This window comes from Talpa occidentalis, unplaced genomic scaffold (genome assembly GCF_014898055.3).
Source record: "Talpa occidentalis isolate TD23 unplaced genomic scaffold, MPIMG_talOcc4v2.1 talOcc4.2, whole genome shotgun sequence".
In the NCBI taxonomy this organism is placed as follows: domain Eukaryota; kingdom Metazoa; phylum Chordata; class Mammalia; order Eulipotyphla; family Talpidae; genus Talpa; species Talpa occidentalis.
In genome coordinates this window covers 95,314,500-95,335,314 of record NW_023602073.1, presented here as the reverse complement: position 1 = coordinate 95,335,314, position 20,815 = coordinate 95,314,500, and the positions used below count along the sequence as shown (strand labels likewise).

The following is a 20,815-nucleotide window of genomic DNA, read 5'->3' as shown; positions in this document are numbered from 1 at the left end:
ACCCTTTCCTTTTCACTTGTTGCCTAAATACTCAGAAAAACATTTGAGTTTTGTCTCTATAAAGCAAATTAGTTGGCTAGATTTACACACACACACACACACACACACACACATACTCAAACACACAGTACTGAGTACACATTACTGTGTAGAACAATGTTTGAATTTTAAAGTAAAAACTCATAAGCTGTCATTGTTGTTGGTTCAAGTACCAGTTCAAGATCTGATAGAATTCAGTTAAACCAGTGTTATTTCCTTTCACTGAGAATGTATGGCATGTTAAGTCAAATGGTTCATTATCTAACAGTCCATATATAAAGGTTTAAGTTATGAACTTATCAGTTTTACTTTTCACCATTTCATTTCCATTCGTAAATTGGCTAATTCCTTCCCTTACAGGTAGCAATGTAAAAATAAAAAAAGGACTCTAATCTGCAGAGGGAGGATAAACAATTATAAAGTTGAAGTAACACTTAACCAAGTAAAATGTAAAGTTAGTTCAAATTTTGCAGGCACCCATTCAAACAGTAAAAACAGTCACACACAGAGTCAAGACTAGTCCGAAATGGGGGGGCCAAATTATTATTATTTAAAAATTTGATTATAACCGATTTTGTTGGAATATTAGTAGAAGTATTTCAAATTTGAATGGATAGAAACCAAAACCAGAAATTAAGTTTGGTGAAAATGGGAGTAGGAGTTTTCCGGTAACCAGATTTGAAGGCAGAAAACAATTTAGAGAAATAGATAAATCCCATGTTCACAATGATTGTGCCACAGACTTAAAATTTCAGTAGTGCATCAGTAAATTGTTCACATTTAGATCTTCACCTTGAGATTCAATAGCTGTTTCTTGAGAAAAAAATCTCAGTATCTTGTGCAAATAAATTGGTCTTCCATGTGCCTTAGCACACTTAAAATTTCTCCTTTGTATATACAAAACACCTACCATTTGAAGGCAGGGCAAAATACATACTTTCATAACAAAACTATAATGTACCTCTCAAGTATGAACAATATACACATAATACATGGTATACAGTATTTACAAAATATAAAATATAATACAGGCTGTAATTTTTTAACTCATCTTTTGCACTTGTATTTTTACAAGGCAAATTTCCATTTCTGTACCATTTTCTTCTCAAGAGTCCAGGGATTTTGGAAAAACTTACATACATACTGAAATCTAAGTTTGAACTTTTAGGAGAGTTTTTAAGTGTACTGCCATCAATTCCCTATTTTGGTTGGAATTTTCAACAGTGCTTCCCATCCAATGACTAGGAGGCTTTGGAAGAACACTAGGAGAAGGTGGATCACTAAACTTTGCTCCAGCATAATTTTCCTTTTGGCTCACTTCAGTCACAAATGCAGATTTCTTCAAATGCATATTTTTAACATTCTCAGTATTTTTAAAAGGCTTTTTTTCCTGCTTCTGAATTATATCAGATGGAACAGAATCTTGCCAAAAGTTATTTTCATTTCTTTTTGTAGAGGCGATCTTGGTTAGTGGTAAGTTGTATTTGTTTTTCTGTCTATTTATCTTTGGTTGTTCACACAAGTGTATACCATGAACAAGCTGGCTGTGGGGAATGGCAATTTTCTCTGATTTTCCCATCTTTGATTTTAAAACCTGCAAGACAAAAAAACATAAAAGTGAATATACAGTGTTGTGATGAAAACCAGTCATGAACCTCATACCATATAAATAAGTTCCCAGAGACTCAATTTACCGTCTTGATCAAATACTATGTTGTGTAGACCGCTGAACATCAAAATACTCACCTCTAATTTTGCTTGCCACTAAAAAATAAAGTTAACCCCCACTGTTAGTCAGTGATATATAATCAAGTCCTAGAGTCAAACCTAAGAAAATGAAAAGGAACTAACTGCTACTATCTTCAAAACACGTAAGCGAGTCTTTCTTGCAAAGGTGTGTTTTTACAATAGGATGTTGCCAGTAGAAACTTTCAAATGCTTTCATTTTGGTTGGTTTAAAGTGTGGTTAAAAATAAAAACTGTTGCACTGTTTACAATAGCTAAGCTTTGGAAACAACCCAAAAGCCCAAAAATAGATGACTGGATCAAGAAGATGTGGTACATATATACCATGGAATATTACTCAGCATTCAAAAAAGATAAACACATGCAATTTGCAGCAACATGGATGGCGCTGGAAGGGATCATGCTCAGCGAAATAAGCCAAAAAGAAAAAAAAATACCGGATGGTCTCACTCATAGCAGGAATCTAGAAAATTTAAATAAGGGACCAGGAAAATGAATAACTATAAGAAAGTGAAAATCAAAATCAACAAAAAACTATGAACCAGAGACACTTTTAGGGGGCGGGGGCGGGAGGGGAGGGATTGGGGTCAGAATGGGGGGGGGCTGCAATTGTATGGGGAATATAAGAATAAAATTTATTATTTAAAAAAAAAAACAAAACTGTTACTAGGTACAGTAGTCATCTCCTACCTACTTAGGTAACTTTAAAATTATTTCGGAAGTAAAAGATGAAGAGATTTTAAGTTAAGTGTTTTGATGAAACAGGAAAATGATGAACTTCTGAAAAACTTTTTTCAGAATTAAAGAGATTAAAATAACCAAATACTAAAAACTTATCATTTTTAACCATCTCTTCCAATTATACATTACTTGTAAGAAGTATTACCAGAAATTTCCTGTTTACACCCTACTTTCTGGTTTAATAACTGTCTCAAGAGCTCTGTGGCAAATTCCAGTAACTCCTAAGGCAAGAGATCCTGATAGGCAGCGAGGACGGATGTGTGCGGGGACCCCGGGGGCCGCCAGGCCGCCGTCGCGTGGCCCGCGGCAGAACCGCAGCCAGCGGCCGGAAGCTCGGGTCCCAGGGAACACAGCGCACGTCAGCGCCGGGAAACTGCCGACGGAGCTCCCCGGCACAATCACAATGACAGGCTGGGAGAAACCAACACCCAGCTTTCAGGTTATCTCGAATACTTCACGAGAGCCATGGAATCTTAACACCTGCAAGCAATCTAATACGAGCATGCCAGTAATTACAACCAAGTTTTTTTCCCCCAAGGGTACAGACAACCTGCAAACCTGTCCAACAGTCTTTCAACAAATGGTTGTAAAAGGTTTTATTCTGATTAAGGGCAACTTGAACTTCAAATTTGGCGATTTAACCCTTTTAACATCAGTATCACCCTCGCTCAACAGCATGGCAGTCGGGCAGCACAGAGTCAGCCCGATCGGTAACTTCTCCAACTTCACTCCGGACGGAAGTGACGAACGTCCTTCCACCAAAAGTGGGGCTCAGCACCCCCCCCCCGCGTCCGGAGCCGACGGCGACGCGAACTCCGCACGGCGCCCGCCGACTCCACAAGTTCCACGGGCGCTAAGTAGGTCGGCCCGGACGGGCAGAGCCCCATCTGGACGGGCGCCCCACACCGGGAAGCTCACCCCTCAGCAGAAAGCCGAACGGCCCGGCAGAGCTCGCGGCCCCCCTCCCCGCCCCAAATGGCGCCCCGGGGAGGGGAGCCCCACAGAACGCGGCCGCCCACTAGTCTCAGGGGCACCTAGGTCCGGAAGCCAGGGCGAGCCCCCACCCCTTCCCCGGCCACCCCGCGCCCGGCCAAGCCGCCTTCATAAGCGCCGGAGCGCTGCGCACGTAGCGCGCTGACGTCAGCCTCCCGCGGGCCCCTCCCCGCCCCCCCAGCGCGGGGCCCGAACGCCGAAACCCCCTGGAACGCCGCCAGCCTTCTAAATCCGGGCTGTTGCTGGGGCGCAGCCGCCCCTCTGATTGGCCGGCGCCCGGGAGCCAATCTGCGGTGCCAGCGCAGGCCGCCCCTTCCCCTTCCCCTCCCCCCGCCCCCAGCCAGAGCCGAGCGGGCGTCACGGAAACTTCCCTCCCGAGTAAACAGCCGCCCCTCACCCCGGCCCCACACCCCGAGCCCTAAGTGCGGGGCTCCGGGGCGCGTCCACCGTGGCGGCCCAAGGGCCGGAACTCCCAACCGCCCCCTCGTCCCCGCCGCGGGGCTCACCTCTCTCCTGAGCGAGGGCTGGCCGGGCGCCGCGGGCGGCAGCGGGCCAGGGAAAGGGCTCGCGTCCTCACTGCGCGCTGCGCCCGCCGGTCCCGGGGCTGAGGCGGCGGCCTGGCCCGAGACTCCCTGCGCCCCGCTCCGGCCCGGCCCGGGGCTCCGCCCGTCCTCCAGGCTCGGCCGGTGCTGCTGGTACTGGTGGAAGCGGCTGGGCAGCTGCCCCGCCGGGCTGGCCCGGACCTTCTTCTTCCGCCGCTTCTTCGGCGCGGCCCGAGGGGTGCCCCCCGCCGTGGCGAGGCTGCAGTTGGGCAGAGGTGCCGGAGCGCGAGTCTGGGGGGCCAGGCAGGGACCGTCTCCCCCCAGGAAGGGCGGGAGGAAGAGGGTGGGGGGAAGTGCCCGGGGGTCCGGGATCCGGGGCAGAGGCGGAGCTGCGGTCACCATCGGGAGGGCCCCGAAGTAACCGCGGCCGGAGAAGCCGAGGGGGGCCAGGCGGCCGCCCAGGACCAGCGGCTCCCGCTGCGGGACGGAGACGACGGTCATGGCGCGAGGAGGTAAGGAGCTCAGGAGGCGCAGGAGGAGGACGTAAAGCCAGAGAGCACAGGGCGGCGGCGGCTGCTGCTAGGAGGGCCCGAGAGAAGCGCGGACCATGGCTCGGGCGGTGGCGGCGCAGCAACAAATAGCCTCAGCCCCAGCTCGGAGTGTTGTTATCAGAAGCTCCGCCCCGGGCCCGCCCTCCCCCATGCGGCAGCCCAATCAGAGCGTGAGCTGGCCGGCCATGCCCGCCGGCGCCGCCTCCGCCGGCTCGGGGAGACATACAAACAAGCCGCTCGCTGCAGCCCGGCACAAAGAGCGCGCACTGCGCAGGCGCTGCCAACGGGCTCTTTCGGGAAGAGTCGGGCCCGCGAACAATGAAGTTCCGTTTCAGCCCCACCCCCCCCCACCCGGCGCGCCCGCTCCGCTCGCCCCGGGGCAGGGGTCGGGAGACTGAAGCTCACGGCGTTGGGGGAGGAGGGCGAGGAGGGAGGAAGAATCTGGAAACTGCGAGGTTGCTCCTTTGGTCGCTGACCTTGGGGAAGTAGCTGTTATTTCAGCCCAACATGATAGCGTTAGTGTCATTAAAAAATAGGTATTTCAAAGTGTTGTAGAGCAGCCCCGATACAAAACGGGGTGCCTGACTGTGGGTCCTCACCCGTGCGCTTGAAAGGACTTATCAATGCTCTACTGCAGGCACACGCGAAAGGTTAATAAAAGGTTTTTACAAGGGAAGGGGAAATGAGGAAATGTACAGTTCAGGGAGAAAAGTGGAGATAAAGTTTTAAATGAGTCCTACCCGATCCGCCGATCAGGAATCCCAAATGGCGCTCTGATTGTTGGCCGCGAGCCAGGAGCCGTGAAGCCAGGAGGCGAGCGGTAGCGACCCCCCCAAGGCCCATGTGTTTGGTTTTTATACCCAACCTGGCTGCCCAACTCCACCCTCAGGTCCCAGCCACCCTCCCTTTGGTGGTGATGGGATTTGTCTTTCCCAATGTCCTGATGGCTTTAGTCTGGAGTGGGGGTGGGGTCCACAAAGCCTGTATGGGATTAGCTCAGGACATCATTTCCCCCTAACAATTGTACGTGGAAGGATTGCCCACTCCCCCACCCCACCCCCAACGATCGTGAAGAAAATCACGTTTAACTTATGTTTGAAGTGTGGTGCACTCTTTTCACCCCCTCCTCACTTTACTGGGATCAGCCACGCTGCTCATTGGCCATGGTAATCAGAGTAAGCCTCGGGAGGGTAGCTTGATGGTTGAAATTGGCCCCTTGGTATAGAAAGTTATCCATAAACCTGTAATTGGGCATTGGAATCTTTACTGCTTTTCTACTGAAGGACTGTGAGGTTTTGGGATCGCAAAAAGGTGCCTGGGACTGACGAGAGGGCAAAAGAGGAGGCTTTCCTTTCAGGGAGAAAGTAAAACAGTTCTGCAACCTACAGTGTGTTTTGCTAGGTGACTGTTGGTGGAAAGCTCCCCCCAATCATCTGCCCACACTGTGCTCCGCACACAAAGAATTGTGGCTGTTTATCAAGCATTTTTGTCTAGGAACTGTTCTTTTACATTAAGTATCTCACTTGGACCTCACAATAACATTAAGGAATAGGTGCTTTAGTTTATCTCCGTTTTACTTGAGGAGAAACGAAGTCTTAGGTTAAAATATCTGTCAATCTTACAGTAAGTTAGCAGAATTTGAACACCAGTGTAGATCTGGCAAGGCCAGCTTTAACATCATCCATATTACCTGCCACACTAGACTGTAGGTTTTTATTTTATTTTATTTTATTTTTTTTTTTAATAGAGGCATGTTTTATTTATTTATTTGTTTGTTTGTTTCGTTTATACATGCACTGGGTACAGTCAGAAGCACAGGAGGGTGAGAGAATTCACTAGAGCCAGAGCGGGGAGCAGAGCAGGCAGAAGGACCGAAGTACACTGCTGAGGGGAGCAGCGGGCGGCAGGAGAGGTCTGCGCGCCATGTGGGACCCTCCTCTGGTGGCCGGGGAGCAGCCGGGGATCGAACCGGCGCCGCAGAGGCTGCGGGCAGCTTCGCAACCCAGCACTCAACCGCTGCACCACCGGGGAGGCCCTAGACTGTAGGTTTTTAGAAGACCACAACAATAGCAGCCCTCTGCATGCTAACAGTCTCTAGCCAATATATCGCAGCATTGTAGTGCTTGGTAGTGTGTTATGATTTGATAGTAAAATGAAACAGAGGAACTATTCAAATTGCACGCCCCTGTAACTTTATGTAAACTTTTACTACCACATCCATTACTATTGATTTGGATTTTATCCTTTTTTGCAGAATTTTACTCATTTTGATGTTTCCAGCATATACATAGTAAACACTTGTGGTCACAGGATGAATGGAAATCATACACTTCTAGAGCTGTAAAAGATCTTACAGAGCCTTTATTTCAGATTCTCAAGTCTGCAAATTGAAGTTGCATTTAGGAACTGGTGAGAAGATTGAGCTGGCCAGAGTTGTAGAAGAGTAAGCAGAGATTACTGAACCTTTGGAATGGAGGTAATTCATTGGTTTTTGTTTTTCAAAGTACCTTTTCATCTGTTATTTTAGTCTTGCTCTAATCCTTTAAGGTAGTTAGAGAGACTCTATTTTACCTATGATATAAATAAGCTTGTAAAGATAAAATAACTTACATAAGGATCACACAGTGGGTCTGGGACTAAATCACTTAATGCCTAGTGCTTTTTAATTATATGTTACTTCGGTGTATTATTACATTGTCCTTGAGAACAGTTTCTCTTCCTGCTGATTGGCAGCCAGTTCTGTGGGCTCTTGATCAAGTTCACATACTATTTGTGTTATCTCTTGGGTGAGAGTTGGAGTTACTGCCTGGTACAGGATTTATCTTTTTGAGGCCTGAAGGGAAGGACTCAGGGTAAAGATTCTTAATACTGTATTTTAATCTGAGTAATTGGGGACTAAGATTGGGTACCCACCACTGAAAGACTGGGAGCTGGAATGGGACACCAAAAGAAAGCTATATGGGTTTTGTAAACTAGATTTTTGGATTTCATGTTACTCTTTATGTTTAGTTTCTAGAAAACCTTAATTTTTAGTAAGTTTACTTTTTTTTTTTTTTAAGATTTATTTATTTATTTATTTATTTATAGAAGCACTGGGTACAGTCAGAAGTGCAGGAGGGTGAGAGAATTCACCAGAGCCAGAGCAGGGAGCAGAACAGACAGACTGACGAAGTACACTACTGAGGGAAGCAACGGGCGGCAGGAGAGGTCTGCACCCATGTGGAACCCCCGCCCGGCGGCGGGGGATCGAACCGAACCGGCGCTGCAGAGGCCGCGGGCAGCCTCACAACCCAGCAATCAACCGCTGCGCCACCAGGGAGGCCCATACTTTTTTTTTTTTAAAGATTTATTTATTTATTTATACAAGCACTAGGTATAGTCAGAAGCACGGGAGGGTGAGAGAATTCACCAGAGCCAGAGCGGGGAGCAGAGCAGGCAGAAGGACCGAAGTACACTGCTGAGGGACGCAGCGGCTGGTCTGCGCGCCATGCGGGACCCTCCTCCAGTGGCCCGGGAGCAGCAGGTGATCGAACCAGCGCTGCAGAGGCTGAGGGCAGCTTTGCAACCCAACGCTCAACCGCTGCACCACTGGGGAGGCCCCTAGTAAGTTTACTTTTAATATTCAAACCTTGCAGTGGCTGAGACTTAACCCCTGTGACCACATACCAGGCTTCATAGAATTCCAGACTCTATAGGAATTATCCTATAGTGAGTAAAAGACTTAGAATAAAGTTTGGAAACTCAAAATGTATTCAGGTTCCAGCACCAGTGTAGTTACTAGGCTATTTTGTCACTATTTAGCAGATGTTTATTCTGACTCTAATGTTGTGGCATTCCTATGACTCAACCACTCTATCTGTGCTTTTTGTTATTTCTACTTCCACTATCACTACCATTTAGTGTTTACTTAAAGTTCAAATTCCACAGAGAGAGGAACTGATTGGTCCAGTTTGGATTGTTCCAGATTGGATGTCGGATGATTTGTCACCATTATCTTGGGTCAATAGAATTTTTTTACTAGATATCCTCTGAGTGGTTCTTGTCTAGGGTGGTAAGCCAGGATGGCACCTATCTACTTAGGACTATTTCAGGGACTGTGGACATGACAATCATTGAGAGGTTTAACCAAGCCAGAACATTGCATAACCTACCTTCTAGGTGCAAAAATTCCTCATCTTATATCTACAATTTCCAGGAATCCAATGGAAGTGAGGGAACCTAGGGGGGATCTCAGGGGATCTCTGGCTTTTCTTGGAAAGTTGAATTTCTAGCAACCCTATTCTATCATCCCTGGTGAACCAGCAATTGGCAGGACCTGAGCAGAGCTTCCATTTTAAAATAAGGTCCATAATCAGGCCTCCCTGATGGTGCAAGGGGTTAAGCACAGCACTGTGAAGCTATCTGCAGCCTCTGCAGCACGAGTTTGATCCCTGACCCCCTGCCTGCCAGGGAACTACCCACATGGCTGGCGCAGCAGTACTCCCTTATCTCTCCTGCTGTTCACCTCAGCAGTGTATTCCAGTCAGCCTGCCTGTCTGTTCCGTACTCTGTCTGTGGTGAATCCTCTCACCCCCACTGCACCCTTGGCCTCTGCCCCAGTTCTGGTATGCATGAATAAATAAATCTTAAAAAAAAAAAAAAATAAGGTCCATAATCATCCAGTTCATCTCACTCTTATTGCCGGTTTAGACAAGTAAAGTGTGTAAGTAAGCCTAAAACTCCTCTAAAAATACATTGAAGGTAGAGAGGCAAATAGTAATAACTACTCTGTGAGGAACTTAACTCTAAGATAATTCAAAGGAAATGGAAAGTTGGACATGGGCATAAAAGCCTGAGATCTGGTGACTGACAACATGAGTTGACCAGGGATACCAGTTAGGGTGGAAAGTATGAGAGTCAGGAAAGGTAAGGAGAAAGGAGAGAAAAGGGATGACTTGCAGACTTTCAAATCTAGTTGATCTGGAGAGTTATAATAGGCTTGACAAGAATATGAAAACCCAGAGGATGCAATATGATTTTATGGTTTAGTAAGTTTGATTTTTGATATTCTCCATTTTAATGTGAAATGAATTAAATTTATGTTTTGTCTCAAAAACAAAAGGATCACAAATAATTAAGTTGTTTTTACTTTTTCATGAACCCCTGAGAGAAAAAGTGTTCCCATGGTTTAGTGTAAAAACATGGAAATCCATTTGGTTAATCAATCTGGTTATCTCTGATTATTTCATTTGACATCTCCAGAAAGTGAGTTAAACTTCTAAGAAGTTTAAAGAAGATGGATTAGGGCCTCCCCAGTGGCTCAGCGGTTGAGCGCTGGGTTGAAGCTTCCTGCAGCCGCTGCAGCCCTGGTTCGATCCCTGGCCATCAGGTGAGGGTCCTACAGGGCGCGCAGACCTTTCCTGCCGCCTGCTGCTCCCTTCAGCAGTGTACTTCGTCAGTCTGTCTGCTCTGCTCTGGCTCTGGTGAATTCTCTCACCCTCCTGCTCTTCTGACTGTACCCAGTGCTTGTATAAATAAATAAATCTTTAAAAAAAAAAAAGAAGATGGATTAAAACATTCCAAGTCAAATCTCCTTTATTTGTCAGTTCCCAGAACAGTCAATCCAATTCTGTCCTTTAGTGAGCTAAAACTTCATGAGGAAAATAGCACTACTCATTTTTATAAAATATTGCAGTGCCCCACTTTTTATAGTATTTCAACTTAGAATTATATGATAGAATGGAATTTTAAATTCTAGGCTCTTTCAACTATGTATTGGTAAAAGGTTACAAAATGAATACTTATTTGGGAAAAATGCTTATGATTTTCAAGCCTAAATGAGATGGTGCAGTATTTTCTTGTAATTTGTAACCCCGGAACGTAAAAAGAAAAATGAAAGGACATTTCAAATATCCTTTAAACATCCAGAGAGATTTAGGATTTGTGCAAACGAACATTGCTTGAGTTATCTTTCACCACATCATTACTTTATCCTTGAAAATTTAAGGTTTTTACAAGGAGATAAAACTGACACTCCCTGGGTTTTTTCAAAATTCCTGAACACTTAGAGAAAAACCAAGAGTGTTTGGATTGCAGCTAAAGAGCTAGAACACCCACCCTCACAGAGAAACTCAGAATGAAACTGTGATGTTGATATTTTTGACAAGCTTTCTCTGAGATATTGATTATGACTTGCAGCCAAATGTGACTCATTGCTATAAATGTATCTAAATGACATCATTAGCTTTTTGAGTTTCAAGGGAAAGAGGAGGGTGATATACATTTTGGCCTAGCTAGTAAAGCATATTACAATTATTTTTAACATGTACAAATACATAGGATGAGATTAAATGCTGGCCTCTGGCTTCTTTAAGATACTAGACTATCCTATAGTGACACCAATTAGCCAATAATACATTCCTGGCACATTAAATTTACAATCAACTTCTTACTGCTATACCCTAAATAATAAGTATTCGGGCATGGATCACCAGTTTTGGGGGGAGCAAAACAAGCATATAGTAATAAAAGGAATTTGCAGGACAAGGAGACAAGGAAAGTCTTTTAAAAACTCCTCTAATTAATAGTCTCACAGTCTTAGGAATATAGTACATTCATGTAACAAAAATGAGATGCTATAAAAAAGGAAACTAAAAAAAAGAGCTATTGAAAATTTAAGATATCAGGACAAAAGAACATTCCAATTGAAGCAAATTAAAGGTAAACATAAGGCAGTTTTTCAGGAAGTAAAAATTTAAAATTAAGAGTCTGAAAACTAAAAAATAAAGAGCATTTGTGGCTCTGTCCTTAAGGCTCAGTATTCCAAATAAGAATTCCAGAGAAAGAAATCAGTAAATGGAAGGAAAGAAATTTTCAAAGAAAAATGCCATACAAATTTCCCAGAACTGAAGAACAGGAGCCTATAACTTGAAATACTCAACATAATGGATGAAAATAGTCCTACGTTAAGAAAGGAAATAAGAAAGACAGGAGTATAAATTTTTTTCTAAGGTAAAAAATAGGTCACAAAGCATGAGAATCAGAATATGAATCTGAAATCTCAGCCTGAAGTTGGAGGACAATGGAAAAATTACTTCAAAATTCCAATAGGATATTATTCCAACTTAGAAGTCTGTTTCCTCCTGTTAAGAACTTAATGTTCCTATGTTGAAACCCTACCTCCCAATGTGATAGATTTCGAGGTGGGGACTTTGGGATGCAATTGAATCCTGAGGGTGGAACACTAATGACTGGGGTTAGCTCCCTTTCAATATAAGAGAACTTGTTTCCTCTCTCTGTGCTGTCATCCCTGTGAGGATATAATAAGAAGTCTGCAATCAGTAATTCAGAAGAGGACCCTTGTCAGAACTCAACCATGTTGGTATGCTGATCTTGAACTTCAAGCCTCCAGAATTGTTAGAAATACTTTTCTGTTGTTTATAAGACACCCAGTTTGTAGTACTTTGTTATAGCAGCCTGAACTAACGAAGATACTTCCATAACTATTAACCAAGCACACGGGTAGAATAAAGATCTTTCAAAGATATTATAGCTCAAGAAATTTACTCCCCATGCAGTTTGTCAGGAAGCTACTAGAATTGGCACTTCATTTATTATTATTTTTTTTTAATTTTAAATTAGTGGCAAGCTTTTGGACCTCAGTGGCCCTGCTTTGGTCCAACCCATGAGGGCATGGGTAACTTTGGGTGTTTCATGTGGAAACTATTTTAACTATATTCTTTCTTTTCTCTCTTTTGCACACTAATTGTAATAAAGTTCTTTTCTAGTGAAGGTCTTGTGCATTAGAGTATGCTTTGTCTTTATTTTTTTTTTAAGATTGATTTATTTATGCATACAAGAGTTGGGGTGCAGGCCAGAGAGATGCAGGGGGTAGGAGGATTCACCAGGACTGAGTGGGGAGCACAACAGGCAGATGTACTGAAATACACTGCTGAGGGGAGCAGCGGGCAAGATAGGAGAGGTCTGCTGTGTCGTTGGGTCACCTCTCTGGCTGGTGATTGAAAGAAAGTCCTGCTGCAGTGACTGCGGATAGCTTCATAGTACTGCATCTTAACCCCTTGTGCCACCAGGGAGGCCCTATGCTTTGTTTTTATGTGGCAGATGGCAAAACCCATTTAGAGCATGAGGTTTGAAGGTCCTGGGGTGCCCCTCCATCTGCCTGCTAACAATATTATCATTTTGAAGTCCCAAGGATATAAAAGTTATGGCAGGATTCCGTCAGGTATCCTGAAGGAGGAGGGAAGCCTTTTTATTTACCCAAGTGGACCCAGAGAAAATTTTTCTCCAAAGTTTGAGCCCTGAGCAATTAGGCAACAGAATATTTGTTGTCTCAGCAGGGGTACACTTGCACTCTAAAAAAAAAGCAGGAAGTATAGAAGCAGGAGATTTCTAAGTGTTATCTGGGGTGCAGAAGTCAGGCATGTGCCCTTGAGAGTGTTTATCAGTTTCCCTGAAACTTTTAGTCTATATTGAGGCTTTGTCTTAACATGACTTTAGCTAATTAACAGGTCAGCCTGACTTTTTCCACTTCAGTACTTGTTATGCTGTACAAATATAGGTGATCCTATCATGACCTTTCTTATTTTCTAAAGAATATGACTGAATTTCTGGGGCAATGACAAAAAAAGTTTTAAAAAATATTCTGTGCAATGTCTGCAAATTGAATAATTATGCATATTGCCAACATATATCAGCGGGCTTCGAAATGTACACATCTTTCACTGTGGCATTATTTTACTATATATTACATTATATACTTATAGTGGGTTGAATGGTAGCTCCCCTAAAAGATAGGTTTATATCCTAATCCCTAGAACATTTGAATATTGTCTTTTTGAGAAAGGATTGTTATACATATCACTAAGTTACAGATCTAGAGATAAGAACATCATCCTGGGTTATCTAGGTGGGTCCTAAATCTAGTGACAAATGTCCTTTGTGAGAGACACACAGAGAAAAGACAGAAGAGGAGGAGGGAACATGAACACAGAAGCAGAGATGGCAACGATATAGTCACAAGCTTCTAGAAGCTGGAAGAGACTTTTCAAAAGACGCTTGGTTTTGCCTTTTGGTCTTTCTGCTGTTTTAAGTCACTAAAACTTTTATGACAGCAATAGAAGCCTAATGTGATTGGTACTTTTAAAAATAGAAAAAAACAGGCCCTCCCTGGGGGCACAGGGTTTAAAGACAGCGCTACCAAGCTATCACCAGCCTCTGCAGCATGAGTTTGATCCCTGGCCGGCCAGGAGCAACCCATATGGTGCTGCAGACCTCTCCTGCCTTGCCCGCTGCTCCCCTCAGAAGTGTATTTCAGTAGATCTGCCTGTTATGCTCTCTACTTTCTCTGGTGAATCCTCTCACCCCCTTCCCTCCTGTACCTCTGGTTTACACCCCAGTTCTTGTATGCATAAATAAATAAATCTTAAAAAAAAATAGAAAAAAAGCAGGTCCAAAATGGCATCCTTCATGCTCAGTCCATCCAGTCTTAATATCTAATATCATTGCAGTTCTAACCTCTCCCAAAAGTGTAATCCTACACCAATCAATCTGAAGTTTCCTAATCTGGCACCATAGAGGTAAACTGCTTAAAGCCCCCTGCTTTCCCCTGAGGGAAGGTGACTTTACCTGAAATAATCTTTTGCTAAAAACCTTGTTCCTCCCTTTTTAGTCTGCAAATACCCTCTTTTTATGTAATCCCTCGAAATATCTGGATGGAATGCTGCCCAATTCTTGAATCTTTTAGCAAAGTCTAAATTTTTTTTTTTAAACAGTACTATTGACCTAGGGTTTCTTTCAGAGGTTCTAGTCCTGTGTAAAAGTATTTGACAAGGAGGGCCTCCCTGGTGGTGCAGCAGTTGAGCTCTGGGTTGCAAAGCTGCCCGCAGCCTCTGCAGCGCAGGTTCGATCCCTCCATGGTGCGCAGACCTCTCCTGCCGCCCGCTGCTCCCCTCAGCAGTGTATTTCGTCAGTCTGCCTGTTCTTCACTCCCCTCTGGCTCTGGTGAATTCTCTCATCCGCCCGTGCTTCTGACTGTACCCAGTGCTTGTATAAATAAATAAATAAATCTTTTGAGAAAAAAAAAAAAAAAATATTTGACAAGGAATCAGGACAGATTATATCCAGACAAGGCTTTGCATAAGGTGTGAAATGGGGGCAATGCGAAATGTAGCAGACCACGCTAGGACTAAGCTTGAGTTAGCTCAGGAGGACAAGTTAGGGCTATGGGAAAATTTCAGGCCAAAACAATAGAGGCCAGGATCCCATCAAAAAATAAGATGTATGTACCCTTTGTCCATGAAACATGGGATGTGGTGAAAAGCTTCGCTGCTTGTAACAGCACAGTTTGGCTTCTGTACTCCCACTTGCTGTGGCAGCTGCAAACTCCCAGGTGCGGTTTCTGGCTTTAAAAACGCTTATCACCCCCTGCTCGGGGCTGCTCCCTATGAAAGAGACAGTTGCTGGCCGGTTAATCAAGGCTTTTTCTAAATTTGATTTAGACTCGGGTATGTATCTAGGGGGAGACTACAAAGGGAAAAGTATCCAAAAGGAGAGTTTCCAGTCTGGCTTCCCTTAGGCAACCAGGGAAAGGTTTTTAGGATTTGCTTTACCAACATTGGGTAGAGGGGAGCCTTGTCTTAGTATGTTTTGAGCTGGGCTACACTGGGGCATGGGCAGACAGGTTATATGCTTCTTCATACATCACATGTCTCCTAAGCATCTTAGATCTCCACACAGGGTATGCCTTTAAGCATGCTAATGAGATCCCCTCACTCTTGGTCAGGGCTTCTACTGACCTGCATGTAGAGGCTCTGCCAGCCCCGCTCCTCCAGGAAATGGTGTGGCTATTTCTTGTTAAAACAATAGCCTTTATCATTATGTGTGGTACCTTCTGTCAACATATGGTGCCAAAATTGTTAGGATATGGGGCTGTTTATCTGGTGGAATATGTCAAATGGGTTGTTGAAACAAGATGTTAAGCAGCTCCTACCACCTCTAATTTAGTCCACTCATTTAAGCAGAATGCTGGGAGACCCCCTCCTGCCAGCTCACAATTCACTTGTAAGTCTCACTATTACACTATATAAATATCCTAAGATACCTAATGATCTGTCATATATTAGGATTAGCTGTATAGTATCAGGGAAAAGAAATCACACAAGCTAACACAAGTAAAATGTCAAACAATGTCAAACAAGTAAGAATGTCAAACTCATGGAAAACTGACCAAGTCCTAGTATGAACTCTGGGGCATCAACACAACTTCATAATTCTCAGGATGCTGCTGCTTCCCTGTCCTATGAACAAGTCAACCATGGAAGTCTGCAGTCCAGATTCCCAACAAGGGGCTCTGAGTGATTCAGCTTATATCTAATAGCCAAAGGGTGTGGCTCACTCTTCTACTTGCAGCACCCCATAGTTACTCACATCTGCATATACACACATCCTTCCCTGCAGAGCTGGGCCAGCTAATGAAAGGAAGATAATTGGTAAGTATCTGGGACTTGGCCAGGTCTATTGATAGTTGGATGCCTGTACCTTCCTTCTATAAAGAAGATAGGCAAGATACACAGTGAGGTGTTGGTGGTGCTAGCCTGTGGGGAAGGGTTTATGAACCAGAAGGTGTTACATGACGCCTTCCCACCCATGGTAGCAAGTCCACTCCAATGTAATGAGAACTTATTATTTCTCATTACACGCTGCCATTTTTCTATCAGTTGCCCAACTAGTGGGGTCAACACTGTGGCACTGCCAGCTAGGCCCCAAAAGATACACAGGTAGAAGTAATATAATATGTTTACCAACTCCTCCCCCTTTTGAGAACCAGCTCTTCCACACCAGTAAGCGCACACACACACACCCCTGCAGGTTCAGCTTCTTTGTTTCCTTTTTGCAGCCCAGACACTGAGACATACCTATTCATAAATGTGCCTGAATGTCATACACTTTCTCTTTCCTTGCTGTAATTTTTTCTTTCCCTCATCTCTTTACTAGGATGTCTGGTCCACTCCCTTTTACCCAAGGCCAGCATACTCCCTCAGGATCTTTCATCTCATTTTCCTGTTTAAGGTTGCCAGCTGAGGAATTGTGCAGTTCTAAGCGAAGAGGCTAGAGGTAGGGAGGTTGATAAACAGATTCTGTTCCAATATCAAGGTCTGCGGCAACCTGGAAAGCTGAGGCCTCTATAATGGAAAAATCTGCTATTCTTGCAGCAGTAGCTCTTATACTAGGGTGGCAATTTTCAGAATGTGGTCAGACAAGCCCTGGAAACCCCAAGATCCTTTTCCAACTACATGCCTGTATGAGAACAGATCTCAACCAAAACATACCAGACAGATTGAATGCAGAAGCTGATATGAGACTCCAGCAGACAATGATAAAGGAAGGAAAAAAAAAATGCAACAAAGATGATGTGTGTAGCTCTATGTGTGTATTTTCCTCTCTCCCATAAGTTATGTTCCCTGGTTGCCATTCTCCTCGTAGGCCTCAGGGAAGTGGATGTTTACAAATTTCATCTTGGTGTAGGGAGGTAAATACGATGCAAGAAAAGTTCCTTCCAGCCCTAACCCAAGAGTCAGGGAAGGAGGAGAGCAGGAGAACAGATCTTAGAACTGGCAGCTCAGGGGCAAGACCAGACTAGCATCCTTGCAACACAGGTTGGCGATAATCTAGAGAGTGTGTGGACTGTGAGCCATCATGAGGTCACCTAAGCACCACACCCAGATACCCCTTTGAGGAGGAAAAGAAAAAAGGAGAGAAACTAGGAAATTACTACCTGAAATGAGACAATCTTAAGGTACAAGCGTGAGATATTTTTATTGATAATGTAAAATTCCATCTGCTACGTCTCTGCACCTCTGCTAAACAGTGTGATGAAAGTTAAACCTAGTTGCATTAACATTTTATTGCTGGTGGACTTTTGTGTGAAACCCTGAGGCAGGGAACTCTGGCAGAAATGACTCAATGAGACCCTTCTTCCTCCTAAAGCCTAAACCCAAATGTTACTACCAGTTAGTCACATTGGAGACAGGAGGTTGAAGAGAGGAGACACCAGGAGGCAAGGGGAACAGGATAGACAGGTCTGTCTTCTAAAGGAAATGGTTCCCATTCTCTTTGCCATACTTAGGCCACCTAGAAGGAAAAGGCAGAAAAAGAGAGGGGGCAGGGAGAGATTGGTCTCACCATTTACCACTTAGAGCATGCTTACAGAAGAGAGAAGAGAGGACTGCAGAGAAAAATAAACGAAGTGGGGAGAGGCATCTCCTTCCATTCTGGAAGAGTGCTGGCCTTCTGATAAGACAAAGAAGAAAGTAACCCATCAGACTAGGCTTTCCTCTTTGTAGTGCCAGTGAAAAGGATCATGGAAGAACCAGAGTAAACTTCTTTCTCCTCATGCCCAAACCATAGCATCCCTGAAAGTCAGACATTATAAACAGGCTTGTTACCTAAGACTAAAGAAAAGAAATTGAAGTCGTATACTAAGGCGAAAGTAGAACCAGGCTTTGATCGAGGTTTGTCTGTTTGCAAAGTATAACTAGTTTCCAGTGAACTCTTCTGCTCTCCCTACCCCCCTTTACCCCACCTCCTTACAACCAGAACCTGATTTTGTTACCATAGGTAACCGTTGACTGAATCTTGTAGTCTTGTGTCCTTCACTGCTTTTGCATATTACAGGTAAAATTGCTTGTCCAGAAGGGCTATAACAGGGTGCTCCCCAGGGAAGGGCAGGTTCCAGGTTCCCTGCCCCACTCTAGGTAGGGTGGAGCTGAACAGGGAAGGGACAAAGTTGGAGAGGAGACTGGAGGAGGAAGGATGGAGAGCCAGGAGACCTGGAGGAGGCACATGGAGCAGAGAGACATGTGAAGAAGCTATGCTTACTTCTTGCCTTGGACTGGTTGAAAGAGATGAGGGTGACAGACCCCTGGAGATGTTAACAATGGCAGCTTTTATCTTGATTTTGATTTTGCTCTTTTTCTACCAGACTTGTCTAGCTATTTCTGACCTTTTTCTACAGGTCCCTGCTGGAACATGCTTTAGATTTGTGCAGGCTTTTGGGCCTCAGTGGCCCTGCTTTGGGCCAACCCTGTTTGTCTGGGCATTTATCCATGAGGGAATGGGTGGGTAACTTTGGTTGCTCAATTTGGAAAGTTTTTTTTGTCTTGTCTTTGCTGCACTCTAATTGTGTTAAAGTTCCTTTCCATTGAGGGTCTTATGCACTAGAGTATGTTTTGTTTTAATGCAGCAGGTGGCAGAACCTATTTAGAATGGGCAGGTTTGGGGGCTCTGGGGTGCCTCTCCGTCTGCCCCGTAACAGAGCCACACCTCTAGTAATTATTCATTCTTACAGCTAATATTTATTGTAGTTGGTGCCCTCTCCTCAATTTTGAGCCATGAAATCACTTCTGTTATCCAGTTTCTTGACATGTGATATGCGGTGAAATGGATCCAGCTGTAGGAGTTGAAAAATCAGGAGGTAAGAGGATGAATGGAGAAAGAGGACCAATATTCAAAAGCCCTAAAGTAGCTGCGATTTCTGGTTGAAGGCATGGTAGAGACTGAGTTGTTAGACAAAATGAGAAAGTGGCAAAGTGGTCTTCCGTGATGTGTGTGGGCACACCCACTCATGCACATACTTCATTTCTTCCTGATTGCTGCCCTGGTGGCTTCTAGTTCTATAAATTCTGCCTTTAAATGTCTTTTATTTTTAAAAACTGGTTGGTGAGTTCCCAAATTTTTTTCTAAGCAATTCAAATCACTTTTCAAGTTTCTTTGAGCTACTTACCTAAAATGGGCTAGAAGTCAACTGTTAAAAGATAACTGAGGCGGGCCTCCCCGGTGGCGCAGTGGTTGAGCGCTGGGTTGCAAAGCTGCCCGCAGCCTCCGCGGCACCAGTTCGATCCCCGGCTGCTCCCCGGCCACCGGAGGAGGGTCCCACATGGCGCGCAGACCTCTCCTGCCGCCCGCTGCTCCCCTCAGCAGTGTACTTCGGTCCTTCTGCCTGCTCTGCTCCCCGCTCTGGCTCTGGTGAATTCTCTCACCCTCCCGCGCTTCTGACTGTACCCAGTGCTTGTATAAACAAAACAAACAAATAAATAAATAAAAACATGCCTCTATTAAAAAAAAATAAAAAAAAATAAAAAATTAAAAAAAAGATAACTGAGGCATATTAAATTACTTAGAATTTATTTGGGCAAATATTAATTCAAACTGGGCAGTGCCAACCTGGGAGTGGTTAGGAGTGCTCCCTGACAGGGTCTAAAGCAAAGACTTTTATGAAAAAAGGAGGAAGCAAAAACAAGGAAATTATTTGATTGGCTATAGCTTAAGTGTTTTATGGAAAAGCCTAGCTGGCTGTTGGTGACAGGTTGACCTCAAGGTGGCAGATACTGGCCTACGTTTTCATTTGCTTATGCAGGCTTCCAAGGTATTAAAACCATCTCAGCCTAAATGGTCTCCTTGTTTAATTGAATACAGCACAGACCAATGTTTGTCTATACAATTATTCGATTATTCCTACTAGAGAGTTGGCTACCCACTTTGCTTTATCTTTGGTGAAATTTAAATCACAGACCTATGTAGGGTAAGGAAAAATGTCAGGCTTTTCTGCCCTCCCGCCATCAGGATAGATGATGGATCCTTGCGGTCCTGAATGCATGCCTGATGGCGGGCACCTGGAGTAGGGTGTGGGCATAGGTAGATGGGATTCACCTGGGCTGAGACTGTGCTTTTTTTTTTTTTTTTTTTTTTTTTTTTTAGAGGCATGTTTATTTATTTATTTATTTGTTTGTTTGTTTGTTTGTTTGTTTATACATGCACTGGGTACGGTCAGAAGCGCTGGAGGGTGAGAGAATTCACCAGAGCCAGAGCGGGGAGCAGAGCAGGCAGAAGGACCAAAGTACACTGCTGAGGGGAGCAGTGGGCGGCAGGAGAGGTCTGCGCGCCATGTGGGACCCTCCTCCGGTGGCCGGGGAGCAGCCGGGGATCGAACCGGCGCTGCAGAGGCCGCGGGCAGCTTCGCAACCCAGCGCTCAACCGCTGCACCACCGGGGAGGCCCGAGACTGTGCTTTTTAAGGGCGGCATCACAGGGACGCCAGGAGAAGCTGAAAGAGAAGCCGAGAGAGAAGCAAAGAAGCAGAAGCAGAGATCACTGGAGAGCCCAGATAGAATGAGGATTTGCTGGAGGCTGGGAGGACTGCCAGGCTCCC

The 20,815-nt window shown here is 44.7% G+C and overlaps 2 protein-coding genes across 2 annotated transcripts in view; one reads left to right on the top strand and one right to left on the bottom strand.

Annotated features, from left to right (window-relative positions):
• Positions 1-563: 563 nt before the first annotated feature.
• PNRC1 (proline rich nuclear receptor coactivator 1) lies at positions 564-4,751 on the bottom strand. The gene is made up of 2 exons (XM_037520093.2): positions 4,026-4,751; positions 564-1,633 (listed from the first exon to the last, which is right to left on the bottom strand). Exons 1-2 carry the CDS (start codon positions 4,560-4,562, stop codon positions 1,190-1,192), a joined length of 981 nt encoding a protein of 326 aa, XP_037375990.1. The 5' UTR covers positions 4,563-4,751; the 3' UTR covers positions 564-1,189.
• RNGTT (RNA guanylyltransferase and 5'-phosphatase) overlaps positions 4,474-20,815 on the top strand; it is a 296,605-nt gene continuing 280,263 nt past the window's right edge. Inside the window, exons 1-2 of the mRNA XM_054699028.1 lie at positions 4,474-4,573; positions 6,983-7,088. The gene's annotated coding sequence lies outside the window, so the exon portion shown is untranslated. The remainder of the gene's footprint in view (positions 4,574-6,982; positions 7,089-20,815) is intronic.

What these genes read in the sequence shown, in the direction of transcription:
- PNRC1 (XM_037520093.2), bottom strand. Translation starts at nt 4,562, where the DNA reads ATGACCGTCGTCTCCGTCCCGCAGCGGGAGCCGCTGGTCCTGGGCGGC. An exon ending in AGCCCTCGCTCAGGAGAGAG is followed by an intron (nt 1,634 to 4,025) that starts GTGAGCCCCGCG and finishes TTTGTCTTGCAG; the next exon opens with GTTTTAAAATCAAAGATGGG.